A 14036-nucleotide genomic window follows, 5' to 3' on the forward strand; every position below is an offset into this window, starting at 1 on the left:
AAAGAGAGTTACAGTGAACTGATAACCAGGATTTGTGGATTCTCTAAGGGCTTGAGTCAACACCCACCTCAGCCAATGGAAAGACTCTCATTGACTTCAGCGAGCTTTGGAACAGACTCCAGAGGGACAGCATGTGTAGTAATGGGGAGGGAATGTTTTCAGGAAGTACCATGTCAGCCTATGAAAAATTCCCCAGGGGCAAGGAGGATGGGAACATCGGAGTTGCATTGGAAGTCAGTAGGAAACTCCTCACATCCGCATGCTCCCATATGTCCCCACAGGGACCCATCCCATTTCAGTCACTTTCTTGTCAAGTTCAGCATATGCTGTGCTCTTTCAAAGGAGTCGGGGCTTATTTTAAAACTGTCACTTTATATAAACTATCTGTGATTAACATCCAGGTGAAGAGACAGACTACAAATATAGAGTCTACAAAGATGGATGCCAAATATCCCAGTCCTGCTTTTATAGCACATTGTCCATGGTCAAGCCAAAGAGTGTTACAAACAAACTGAGTGAGAAAATAAAATTCTGACAAGCTTGTTACACTAATAATTCCGATGCACCCAAATGCGTTCCTTCACCAAGACCCGGCAGCACCAGAGGTTTGAAAATGTATTTTCACTAGGTATACACCCCCATCAGGTCCATTTTTTTCTATTGTATTTTACCTTCTGGTGCATGGAAAAATAGGGGTTTTTTTGGGCAGGTCTGTCCCTTAAAAATGGTATTTGCATAAGTTGTTTCTACTGCCCTATGGTCTTCCCCAGAGCAAACAGAACAAAGATTTGTCTTGTGGCTTCTTGCAATAGATAATTTCTCTACATATACAGCCTAATTGTGCCCAGCCCTGCAGGGGTGCATGCAAGGGGATGAAGAAAGTACAGGAAGCCTCCTCACACTTTTGTGCCCAACCCCTGTGCAAGGGCACAGTGGCAGTGATTGTGCTGTCCTAAGTGCTACCATCTCATTGCTAGTTCCTAAAACGGCGCATGCCAGAGCTACCTCCATCCCAGCAGAGAGGGAAGAGAACAGCTGTGGCAATCAAAAGGGAAGGGAGTTGAAGTATAAAAGGAGTTTTGGGACCATGATTTCATCTCAGCCTCTGGTGGAGGACCAGTCCTGGTGTGGGAAAACCCATGTTCAGATACAGAGAGACTAATAAAGGAGTTGCCAAACCAAACAAACATTCCAGGCTGACCCCACTGGCTTCATATTTCTCTTGATTATTTCGCAAAGGAAAAAAATCTGTTTTTCAAGTGACAAAGTATAAGCAATGGTCTGTTAGAGCTGGAAATGGGTGTCCACAGACTGGCTGTTGAGTCCAATTGCCAGGCAGAGAGAAGGTTCCCAAGGAGAGTCACAGCACTATGAGCTCTGGCTGCATGCACCTGGTACCGCTTAAAAGACCAACTAAGCCAGATTCTCTTTGAAAATGAGCATTCAAGCTCGAAGAGCAGCCCTGTGACTATAAATGTCGCCAGCGAATACTTGTGGAAATGGATTTATGGAGGCTAGCAGCTGCCAGCTCTCTCTCTCTCTCTATTCCTCAGCATCTCCTCCAGAAAGAGCTTCCAAACTGGGAACACAGCTGCTAGGGAAAGGCCTAGAAGCAAGTTCCATGCCAGATCGATTGGCAAAACACTCCCTGGATTACACAGCCCAGTCAAGAGCACCAGACCCCAGCGCTCATGTCCCCAGTGATGCTTTCACAGGCCCGCCATCTGGAAGACCACATGGGTGTTTTAAATGGAAGAATTTCAGTGTAGCCATTAGGGAAAGGTGACCATCCAACTCCGTTCACCTTGGCCAGCTGGCTCCAGCTCACTTCTCTACAGCTCTTTTAAATTGAGTAGTGACAGTGCAAGAGGAAGCCACCCCGCTGCAGGAGATCAGAATTCACACTCACATGGGGTGTGTGGGTATGAAGGATTCCGTTCACACTAAGGGAATGAAACCCACAAGTATTCTCCCTTCCCCCCAAGTGATTGACCCAAGATGGCTACTGCTCGCTGTGACTCTATGCAGAGGAGCCAGGTACAAAGTCGGATTCTTCATCAGTGGAGACACCACAGCCTCCTGCAGGTGCATTGCACTATGACCCTGATGTAAAGCAACGTTCAAGAAACAAACTGGATTTGGGTTCCCACCGCCATCTCCCGGTAGCCATCTGGACAGCTTCATCCATCGCTCTACTTGCATTAGCCGTAGGCAGTGCAGTAGGCAGGTGGAGCTGTAGAACTAAGATACCTGTCACAGATGCTGAGTGGACAGTGTGAAGCACTGCGGCTCTAGAGTTTTATGCGCAAGCAGCTTGGGCCTGGCTGGGTTCCTGAGCCCCCTGGTGCCACACTGAGCTAAAACTGAAACTTGACCCTTATTCTCCAGCCCCACTCCTCATACGCCCGCTGCGACTGGGGGGTTTGTGCGGGAGAAGCCGTGCCCATGCTCCCCAGCACAGCAGCAGTTGGAGCAAGAAGTCATTTCCCAGCTTGCAAACAAAAGGCCACTTCATTTGACACAGGGTTTGTTTTCCTGGGGAAATGCCATTGCAGTGGCGGTGTGGTCCAGCACATGGGGCAGCAGACTGGCACTGAGCAGATCTGGATTCCAAACCTGTCTTTGTTATTGGGTGAACTTGGGCAAGGCACTGCCCCTCTCTGAGCCTGTTTCTCATCCCTCCCATCATTTGTCTTGTCTAGTCCCATGGAGCAGACAAAGTCTGTTACCCTGGGTTTGTACAGTGCCTTTAACCATAAAGCCCTGAACTTGGCTGGGGCATCTGGGCATTAAATAGTAGTAAGTGAGGAGCTCCCGGCTGGGATCTTGCTGGAAAAGGGACAGCATTTGACAAACAGTGGCACAGTTTTGAATCTGCTTTCCTTCTAGCTGTAAAAACACTACTGCAACAGATAGAAAAGGGAGCTTTAGGGACAAGTTTCCAGCCAGTCTTTAATAAGGCACCAACAGCATTTGCAGGAGCATGTATCTGCAAGCATAAAATCCTGGATGGGAACAGGAAATAAAAGTGTTACCCATAATCCCCGTGCATGGAACTCCTATAGACGCCAATGGGAGTTCTCATGAGACAAACTTCACTACAGGAGGAAGTGCCATCTTTTGGAGCCGGGGCTTCTGGATATGGAAGCAACTGCACAAAGGTTCCATGATAGCATGACCAGATAGCAAATGTGAAAAATTGGAATGGGGGTAGGGGGTAATAGGTGCCTACATAAGAAGAAGCCCCGAGTATCGGGACTGTCCCTGTAAAATCAGGACAGCTGGTCACCCTGTTCCAAGAGCTACAGCCCGCCAGCCATTAGAAAGGGAGCCACTGGAATAGGAGCAGCTGGGGGAACTTGTCAAAGGGCCAGTGTCTTGGGAGGACCTGTAGGCAGGGTGCATTTGGATTTCAACCATCGCTTTAGTCACTAGGATCCCTTAAGCAAGATTGGCCCGGGGTGAATTGTTGGCCTAATCACAGCACCTCTGTCCTTTCCAACCTTGCCACAGCCAGAACCCTTTCTTTGTACCTCTGACCTTCACTTCCCATCCGGTTTTCTTTTTGGTCCCCCTGTAATCAGTTTTCCGGGCTCTGGGACCCAGCTGGGCCTTTCGTTCTAGCGGGCTTTGGCCCCTCCCTCTGCCAGGATCAAATAGGCCCAGCCCTGCCCCAGAATCCTTTGCACTGGCTGCAGTGAGCATCTTCCTATTGGGGACTTCTGCAACATCCCTCATACTAGGCGATTCCCTTCTGCTCTTCCAGCCGGATTCCACTGACCTCCTGCTGAGACCTGGCTAACAGGGACATTTGGGACTCCTGCACTAACATGGTGCTATTTCAGATGTGGCCTCCTAGCTAAGCTCAGCCCTCCAGGGACCACTGTAACCTAGGCAGCCCTCAGGCCGGGTGTAAGCTACCGCAGGGTTCTAGCTGGCTTCAGGCAGTCCCAGGTCAGACTAGATCTAATGGTTCTTTTTGGCCTCAAAAATCTCTGATTCTATAACTGCCTGTATCTCCTAGGCCTAAAGTTGTTGCTGCCCTCAAGCATTTTCCCTATTGCCTCATAATTCCCTCACCAGTCTGGGCTGAATTCACAGAGTTAATATCAGCAGGACTCCAAAGCTCACCACATTCAATACAGACAGGGCTGCAGAGCAAGTGTGGCTCAAATGCCGAAAGCCTCCGAAGAGGGACAAGAGAGCTGTGCAGTAATGAGTCTGGGAGACACCTGTTTAAAGAGAGAAATCCTCCCACTGGCTTCTTCCTGAATGGGGGAAACGGCTTAAATCATGTCAAGCTGCAATTAAGAATGTCATTTTAAGGACAAGCACACATTATCCGTAAATCTCCATGTGCAATAAAAGATAATGGCTTAGGAGAGTGAGAGAAAGCCATTAATTACCAGAACTGTAATTCAATCTCAGGGCACTCTCACTTTCTGCTCACTGGTGTTGGACCCTTGACTTGATGTGTGGATCCATCATTCAACAGGTAATTCACCTCTAATTCTATAGTGCAGAATATGTAGGGTACGGAAGCCTCTCTGTGTTTGTTAGCAGCTAGCTTTCCCTTCTAGCAGTGCTTGTTATCTGATGGAAGGTGGGAGAGGTTCTCTCTGATAGCCCCAAGAGGCAAGCATGGGAGAGGAAACCTTTCTATTGGAGGAGAACAACTCAGGGAAACAGGTGTATTAATACCACTTACTTGGACTTGTTGGGTCACCGAGTCGTCGAAGTCTCCCACTGGAGGTCCTGGCGATTCCTAGAGCAAGAAAAATCAGTGATAAGGTGCAAGGCTAACTAATGTGAACCTGGCATGTGGTTCGGTGTCCATGCTGTGATTCCTGATCTGCTAAAAGAACAGGAGTACCTATGGCACCTTAGAGACTAACAAATGTATTTAATTCCACCTTTTCTTTTTGCAGATACAGACTAACATGGCTGCTACTCTGAAACCTGATCTGCCAAGCCACCCTCCTTCTGCTGGTGTCTGCTTTGTTCAGAAACATTATCTATGAAATCTCAAGAATGGGTATTTTGAATGGAGAAATACCTCACTAGTAACCTTCAGCTGCCCCTGAAGTATACACTGGCTAATAGTGGTTGTTATTAGTATTCTGCAGTATCAGAAACTGCAAGCATGTTTAAAGGTCATGAAATTGGAGAAGAAAGTCCTGAAGTAATTGAGTTGGACGGACACACACAGACACACAAACCCCTTTCAACCTAGGACTTTTTTTTACTACAGATATTCATGCCTGGCAATGTTTTCTCCAACAGGAAAACACAGACATTCTCCTGGATCTTGCAGAGAAGTGAGTTTTGCTAAGACAAGCAAACACAACAATATTAGACCCAAATCAATGTCTAGGCTGGTGCACGCACACGGTGCATGGTACAGGGACTTAGAAGGGATGAAATGTGCCTCCCATATCCTGGAACTGCCCAGAGCCAGCTTGGCCTATGGTGCAGGTTAGATCAGCCCAGGAGACTGCAGTGGTCTGTGCGCAGCACTGCAGAACGCACTTCCTGACCACAGCATGCTCCTGCCGCATCCGTGGAGACATTCCGTAGGGACCCTAGTGAATGGTACCCACTGCTAGTTCCGTGCCTGTCAGAGAGGATCCCTCCACCAGCAAAGTCAATGCAAAAGGACCAGATAGAACTAATTTATCACATAGCATCTGTATTAGTGTGGCTAGACTGGCTGAAATATTAGACTCATCCCTGTGTTCTGGACTGATGGTCAACCAGAAGAGAGACACCTGAATCTGGCTTGGTTTGAAAGGCCTTTTTTAATGAGTTAGTCTTTCCATAGCAGTTTGTGTGAACCACCCAGCTGCTACCCAGACAGTGGCAGGAAGATAGTTACAAAGGAAGTTTACCCCATCCTGTAACATATTTTTCTTTAGAAGGTGACCAAATCTCTCCTTTATTCCATTCCACATACCCAGTTCCAGAAAGAGAATACTAATCCTCCATATATCTGGGTGTTGCTGCACTGTCAGCAAGGCAGTGCTGTCTACTGGTTAGAGCAACGGACTGCAAGGAGGGATTCATGGGTTCGGTCTCCAGTTCTGCTATCTACTCCTTGACAAGTCACTTACCCTCCTTGTGCCACAAATTGCCCATGTGAGGATAGCAACAACCACACATCTTTCACTTGTGCTGTGGGTGTTAAATTTTCCTTATTAACCAGCTCTGATTTAAAACAAACAAACAAACAAATGAATTGGCCATATCCAGGAATCACAGATTTAAGGCTGCCCCTCTCTAACTGACTCTGCAGTGCCTTGATGCTACAAGCAGTGGCAATTACATCATGGATCCAGTGGATCAGCTGTTCTGGCTCCCATGGAAATTCCAAGAGATTCCAAACAGAATCCTTCAGTCTCTCTTGGTTTCTACTCGAGACTGGGGGGCATGGATCAACATTAACTTCGCACTTCCCATCAGTAACTGGCCCAAGCCGGGGAGCTAATGATCCAATCAGTGGTCCAAATTCGGTGATGAATCCTGGTCATATGCTAAGAAGAAGACTGGAGGACCAATGTCTCTAAGATCTAGTAGTCCCAGTAACTAGTAGCCAAGTAGATGCACTACTCTTTCCAAACCCTCATTGGCTACTAGGGCATTTTGAACAGGAATTTCCACTAAGGTCCCCACCACACTTGCAACCTGCAGGACACAAGCAGGTTTGGAACTCTCCACTTTTTGTTGAATGCAGAGTTCATTTATAAGACATAGCTCACTAGTAAGTGTCTTTTCCTCCCACCCTGCAGCAACCAGTCAGAAAACCAGGGTGCACCTAGGTCCCAGAGCCCTGAGACAGTGGGTTAAGTATTGTTGCTCCAGCCTTTCAGCTGGAACAGCTTGTGCCTTATTTAAAAAAGAGAGGGAGGTGGGAAAGGCAGCAAACCTTATGCTAACTGCCCTGGGACAGGGGTTTCTGGCTGGCAACTCCACTTGGAAAAAGCACCTCATGCTCAGAGCCGTGCGGGTGTGTGTCTCCACTTTCCTTTCGTAATATAAAAAAGTCTCGGTGACTGCGAAGCCACGTGGCTGAACCCCTGGCCCGTTCCAAGATGACACACCCTGCTCCTCATTCCCGGAGGAAGAAGAGGGAAAGCCCCCAGGGCAAGAATCACCTGTGAAAGGGGGACAGTAAAAAGTCCAGATTTCAAAAGGAAAAAATTGAGACTGATGTTTCCCCCCTACTGGCGAACACTGCTCTATTGCATGTGCGAATGCAGATGGAAGAAAGCCTGTCTCTTCAACAGCTGTATCTGTATCAGTGGGGGTCTGATAGAACTTCCAGCAGATCAGTTTGTAAACAACTTCCATTATCAGACAGCACAAGGCAGGAGTCTAGTGGACAGGACTTTGGTGTGGGTTCTATTCCCTGGGTTCTATTCCCATTTCTGCAACTGACCTTTGGTGTGACCTTGGGCACCTCTCTGTTTCCTTGTCTATTGACGTAAGCAGGATCTGAATGAATGGTCCCCTGACAGCTAGTTGGGAGGGGGAGAGACTTTGGGTGTATTTATGTAAATATACTTGCTCCTGCTCAGCAGATAGAACGGTGTCAAAGTGATCAGCTTTGGATGGTGTTGGGTTACAAATCACCTTAGTGCTGAATGCCAGGGTAGTGAAATATGATTACCAATGTTGTAATTATTGTAGGAATACAGGGAAGCAAGACTGTACTTAACCTTTCCCAAATGAGGGGGTCACCCTCAGTTGAAAGACCATGTTAACCTGTTCCTCCCCACTGTTCAAAGAAAGAGCTAAATAGGCTTCATTTAGAGCCCCTTTTGTTATTTTAAATGCTCTGTCACTGAGAGCTGAAATCACTTGAGATGAGGCAGTGATTCTGCCCAGCCTGCAAAGAGCTGAAAATCACTAAGAGACTGATGTGCAGTGGTCATGGCAGAGAGACAGATAGCAGAAGAAGGTGACTGACAGTCAGCTGGCAAATGAGTGGCTGGCAAAGGCAGAGCGAGCAGGCGGCTGGCAGGCAGAGAGGCGCAGTGAGTGGCAGGCAAGTCCCCAAGCATCGGAACAAGTAAGGTGCTTCCTTACCTCCACCCAGGGTGGGAGGCGAACTCTGAAGATGCACCTCTGAACTCTGGTCTGCACTGACCAAGGACAGCAACTGTGCGTGGGGTGCAGAGAAGGACGGGCACATTAAAGGGACTTTTGGGTTGCTGGACTTAAGAACCTGAGGAGAAAAGGACACTACCCAACTTACTTGGGGGTGGGTCTTTTGCTCATGGTTTATGTTTATGAACCCTGTTTCTGGTGTTTTCCCAAATTAACGCCCAGTTACTTCCCTCCTTTTATTAAAAGTTTCTTTTCTACTCTCAGACTCTGTGCTTGCAATTGGGGAAGTATTGCCTCTCAGAGGCTCCCGGGGTGGCTTATCATTTTCCCAGGTTACTGGGTGGAGGCTTGAGCCAGTTCTGTGTTGTACTGATGGAAAGGAACCCCTAGATATTGAACCCAGTCCTGGTTGCTGCTGGCTCTTCCTGGCAGAAGGGTTACATTTTGTTTGTAAGCTCTCAGGGGCTAGTTTTGCTTCTTACCAGGTGTTTTCACAGTGCCTAGCACAGTGGAGTCCCCAACCTCTCCTGGGACCTCTAGGTGCTAATGTAACACAAACAGCATTGCAATCTCTTGTGTTTGTTTCTACCACCACCTCCACCACTTTCAGAAACATTCCCCTAAGATTTTCTTCACTTGGTCTTGGCCCAAAAGGGGATTTTTTTTTCAGGAAGTTGGACTGAATATTTTGGAGAGTATGTGTGGCAAAGGTGAAAATATTTTCTTTGTTAAACAAGAATTTTAACAACACTTCTTTAGATAGGCTATGGCAAGAGTGGCTGAAACCTAGCAAAGAGGGGCTCCTCATTGAGGACTAGCACCGTTGCTTTGTTTGGACAGGGGGAGAGAATGATTTAGTGTCCACAGAAGCTACAAGCATTTGAAAACTGCATCTATAGGAGAAACTGCCCCCTTTTGGGTGACCTGCAGATGTGCAGTCATGCAGAGCTAGTTAAATCCATCCTTTTGGGGTCAAAGGCCATATTCACTCTGCTGGCAAACAGATGCAAAGCAAGGAACTTCCAAGCTTGGACAGGATTGGACACAGAAAATAGATTTTATTTCTCTTAGCCCTGGTAACAAGGTAAAAACTAAATGTAAAACATACACAATGTCCAGTGTGGCAGAGCCCTATGCATTTGGCGTTTCTTATTCTTGAACTTGCAGTATAGCTATGTATCTATTTACTTACACACACACACATGCACACACACACACACACACACATACACAGAGTTTTGCACTTACATGGCACCTGTGATAGAGAGACCTCCAAGCTCTTTGCTAGTATGATTTAACTCTCACATTTCTGAGATGCCAGTAAGGATTATTATCCCCTTTTAGTAGCTGGGTAACCCAAGCTGCAGAGAGCTAAAGTTACTGGCCCAAGCTGACGCAGTAAGTCAGTAGCAGAGACAGGATTAGAGCCAGAGTATCCTGACAGCTATTTGGCTGCTCTAACCACTAGGCGACACCATGTGAAGGCTACCTCAAGTACAATAATACCAAGCTTTTATACAGCAGTTTTCATCAGTAGCTCTCAAAGTGCTTTACAAAGTATTTTTACCCCATTTTATAGACAGGGAAACTAAGGCACAGAGGAGTGAAGTAACTTGCCCAAGGTCACCTAGAAAACCAGAGGCAGAGCTGGAAATAGATCCTACATCTCCTGATTCCCAGTCCAGTGTGCTATCCTCTAGACTTCTCCACAGACACAACCTGCCAAGACTGATCATGGGAGGGAGGTTAAGCAATGTGGAAAGACTCCAGTCCCACAGGACAGGAGAGAGAATCTGTCATAGATGCAAATGCAATCAGTAAGAAAATGTATTCCGCTCCCCAGCTCATTGTAAAGACTCCAGCGCAGGCGGGGTGGACAGTGTATCAGCATGTTAGACAGCATTCTGGGGTTACCTCTGTTCATAGCATGGAGGCATTTGCAGCTCTGGTTCTGGGCTATGGTACTAGGAATCAAAAATCAAAGGCTTCTATCCTACACATACTGTCTATAAGTTTTCCCTCTAATAGCAGCAGGAGCATCCCCAGCAAGGCTATAGAGTACTGGAATAAGAAACAAAATTAAATACATCTTATCTGGTTGAAATTAGGGCAGTTTCCCCACAGTCCCTCAGTGTAATTTTAAAATGGAACAGTCCATCAGTTAAAGTAGGACAGTCTAAGAGTAGTTCAGTCCACCACATGGACATGTTCCTGTTATGCACAGGGATAGCGTTAGGGATGCTTACCGCTGTCCTCTGATCTCTGGCAGAATAGTATCCTGTAGCAGTTCGTAATCGAGGCAGAATCACTCCCAGACCTGCAGCCTAGGCCCATAGGGAACACAGTGAATACAGTGGCATCCCCAAAGCATGCTGGGCCTGACTGAGATCCCTTCTGTAGCTGTGCAAGGCAGCAGCAATTCCAATGGGGTTTCATCAGTCTGAGCAAGATCAGAATCAGGTCCAGTAACTCTGGCAGTCTCACAACCCCATCTGCCCACCCCCAGACAATACAGGGCCCAATTCCCTACTGCCTCGCACTCTTGTGCCACCAGCGCAAAGTGTGTGTAAAATGCTCCCAAATCCCATTTTGCACTAGTATAAATGATACCAGGGCCGGGGGGGGGGGGGTAAGGCAATGGGAAATCAGGTCCGGTGTATCTAGAGGAATCACTGCTGGTGGAAAATGACTGTCTCAGCTGGCTACTACCGGTGCAAAACCTGACCCTAATAATGGAACTGATAGCTACTTCCACGTCCAATATCCCCAAAATATGATACTATCAAAATAATCCTGGTTTGTTTTGTACAAAGTGCCTAAGGCAAATAATTGTGTCCCTGACCCTTTTATGAACATTTACCAATACCAAGAATGGGTACTTTCCATGGGCTTTGGGGGTGGGGGAGCTGGGGAGGGCATTGCCCCCTTCCAAAGTGCAAGCCCTGGGCAAGCACGGAATTTGCTCCCTCATGCACGGCTCCATTGGCCTGACTGGAGCTGCCCCCCCAATTACAGAAATCAAACTACGCCTATGCTTTAGGCTCATTCTCAAATTGTGTCGCTGATCCCGATAGCTATACACATCCCATACATAAGGCGTATGTATCGGACATATTCTTAGATATTCTTCTACATATTCTTAGATCCAACTCTTCAGATTTATGGGCTATGTCTGAACAATAACAAGGTGTTACAACTAGCAGCACATGCTCGCTACACCCGTTACAGAAGTAAATATAACAGTGACCACTGGTCCTGTCTAAAATGACTGGGCTTAATGCACCAATGGTGTAAGCAGGAATCATCCCACTGGTCAGTCATGTGGCTCCTGCTTATCTGAGCAGTGATCTGGCCCCTTGTTTCTATAAGCTGTATTACTGGCAGACTACCATTCTCTGGGATCATCCAGGAGATCTTCTCTGGGGCTACTCAGATAATTGAATGTATGTTTCTGCCCCCAGTATTAGCCCTTTCTTGTCTCTGTTTAAGACCGGGACCTTTTCCCAAGGCTATTCAGGCCATCTCAGTAACCTTCCCCTACCCAGAGGATAAAAAAAGAGCTTCTCCCAGCCATCTCCTGCCCTCCATTGATCAGGAGTGAGGAATAATGGGAGGGGCTCTTGGCCATGAGGGGGACACTTCTGAGATGTATACAGGACTTGGCTGGAATGCTGCTCTGTGACACTGGTATTTCCCAACGTGATGCTCAGTTTTCTAGACCATCCGTTCTTCAGGGCAGGTTCTGCGTCACTCTCTGTACTTGAAAAGAGCCCAGCACATTGTGACTGTGATTACCAACTAAATAGTAACTATCAGCCTTCCAGTGCTGCACTGTCATGGCCCCCCACCTGTCTCCTGGAAAGGTTGTGAGGGTGACAGCAAGGCACAGCCCTACTGCCTTCAGGAGTACAATTAGATGATCATGAAATACTCAGTTTCCCTCCTTTTTTTGTTTAGATTTCTGTGTGCATTTCAGTGCATCTGAAAGCTGCCAGCTAGGCCATCCTGAAGAGTGGAATCTATACAGTTTATCCACCGCACAGGTGCAATGCAGCCAGACGCAACACAAGTGTCCTTCACCCCAGCCCTAAAGCCTGCCTTCATGAACAACCTCTGGAAACGCTAGTTAAGCTGTTGAGGGTTGGGACCAAAGCTCATAATACAAAAAGGGAAATTCTGCAGTAGGACTGATCCACGGTGCATAGGCAGGTCCTCAGTGACTTCTTTACCTTTCTCGCTGGTGTCTGGATGCTGGACGTCTGCCCAAGATGCGACTTCAAATGCTGGCTTAGGACATAACTGAAAATGGGTTGGATGAGTCCCATTCCCATTTCCCCACATCACATTCAGTAGAACTTCAGAGTTAGGAACACCTCGGGAATGGAGGTTGTTCATAACTCTGAACAAAACGTTCTGGTTGTTCTTTCAAAAGTTCACAACTAAACATTGACTTAATACAGCTTTGAAACTTTACTATGCAGAAGAAAAATGCTGCTTTCCCTTTATTATTTTAGTAGTTTTTTCCGTTTAACACAGAACTGTATGCACTTTTTTCTTTTTGTCTCCTGCCCCAATTGAGTACTTCTAGTTCCAAATGAGCTGTGTGGTTGACCAGTCAGTACGTAACGCTGGTGTTTATAACTCTGAGGTTCTCCGGTAGCTCAACAACCCTGACTGGGTCCGCTCAACAGAGCACTAGAAGTGGAGCAGCAGAGGGTGCTGGAGGTGAGGACTTGAGCTGCATTGGAACAGCTTGGAAGCAGCAAAGTTGATGAAGGCTAGGAGTGGCACCTATTTACAGAACATACAGGTAATGGGGGCAGAAATCTATGCCTGACTCCAGCCAGTGCAATTAGTACTTCTCCTTCATTCGCTCTAAATCCATTCTCACCACTGAACCCAAAAAAGGAATATGTGAAACTGAGCTGCGCTAAGCTCCAGCCCTAATCAGAAACACGCTCTAAGGAACCCGATATTTTCCCCAAGTCCTGTGTAACGGAGACACTCTCCAAATAAGCTGAGCGCAGCTGGACAAAAGCACAACCCATGTCTATGGTTTCTTTTGCTTTTCATCCTGGATCAGATGTCTCTGGCAGCAGCAGCAAAAGCATGCTGCAAACAGACCTCTTGCTGGAAGAGAGGCAGGGCCGCATCTGCAGTTCCCTAGTTGACACTGGTAATGGATTCAGACATGGATCAATGCCCATTTCTGATGCAGCTACTTGCCGGTGTGCTCATGGGACTGTGGCACATGCGTAGGTGCAATGCTGCCTGTAAGCACTGTATGGCCTAAGCACCAGAATCGTCAGTGCTCAGCAAGCTTGTGCAGATCAGGGGTCAGATTCTAAGCTGGTGTAAATTGGCCAAGCTTTGTTGACTTCAGTGGAGCTATGGTGATTTACAGCAGCTAAGAATCTGGCCAACAGCTGGAGCACAGTCATCCCTCCAGCAAGCTGTTGGGGAATTGGTAGGAATAAACTGCCTACACGTCTCGTACTGGGCACATTGCATGATACTAGCTACCATGTGTGTTGCTTGGAAGGTCATCATCCTGCCACTGAGCAGTGGCAAAAGGTAGAAGTGTGTAAATGGTGGTTATGAATGGAGGAGAGCCCCAGCTGCAAAACTGAGACTTGAATTTTCCCAGTCTTGATTTAAAGATTTCCAGTGATGGAGAATCCACCATATCCGATGGTAAGGTGTTCAATGGTTAAAATGGCCTCCAGGTGTTGCTGAGACCATTTCAGCACAGAATACACACAAGGAGGAGGAGGGCTGGATGAATCGTACAAAACGGGAGTCACAAATAGTTCCACAGATGGGAGTGGCTGGATCTGTTCGTTGCTGTTAGTGGGAATGTTATTCATTATTCATGAGTGCCTGGACATCTGCCATCTATTCAGGAAGATGCTGGTGAGTTATGAAGGCAA

The 14036-nt window shown here is 47.2% G+C and overlaps 1 protein-coding gene across 2 annotated transcripts in view; it reads right to left on the reverse strand.

Annotated features, from left to right (window-relative positions):
* Positions 1 to 14036, reverse strand: part of SEPTIN9 (septin 9) — a 254811-nt gene that overhangs the window by 209901 nt on the left and 30874 nt on the right. For both annotated transcript variants that reach the window (XM_038371506.2, XM_043497403.1), the window contains exon 2: positions 4709 to 4765. In XM_038371506.2, the coding sequence (XP_038227434.1) occupies positions 4709 to 4765 (57 nt within the window). The remainder of the gene's footprint in view (positions 1 to 4708; positions 4766 to 14036) is intronic.

Source organism: Dermochelys coriacea, chromosome 14, assembly GCF_009764565.3.
Source record: "Dermochelys coriacea isolate rDerCor1 chromosome 14, rDerCor1.pri.v4, whole genome shotgun sequence".
Classification (NCBI taxonomy): Eukaryota; Metazoa; Chordata; order Testudines; family Dermochelyidae; genus Dermochelys; species Dermochelys coriacea.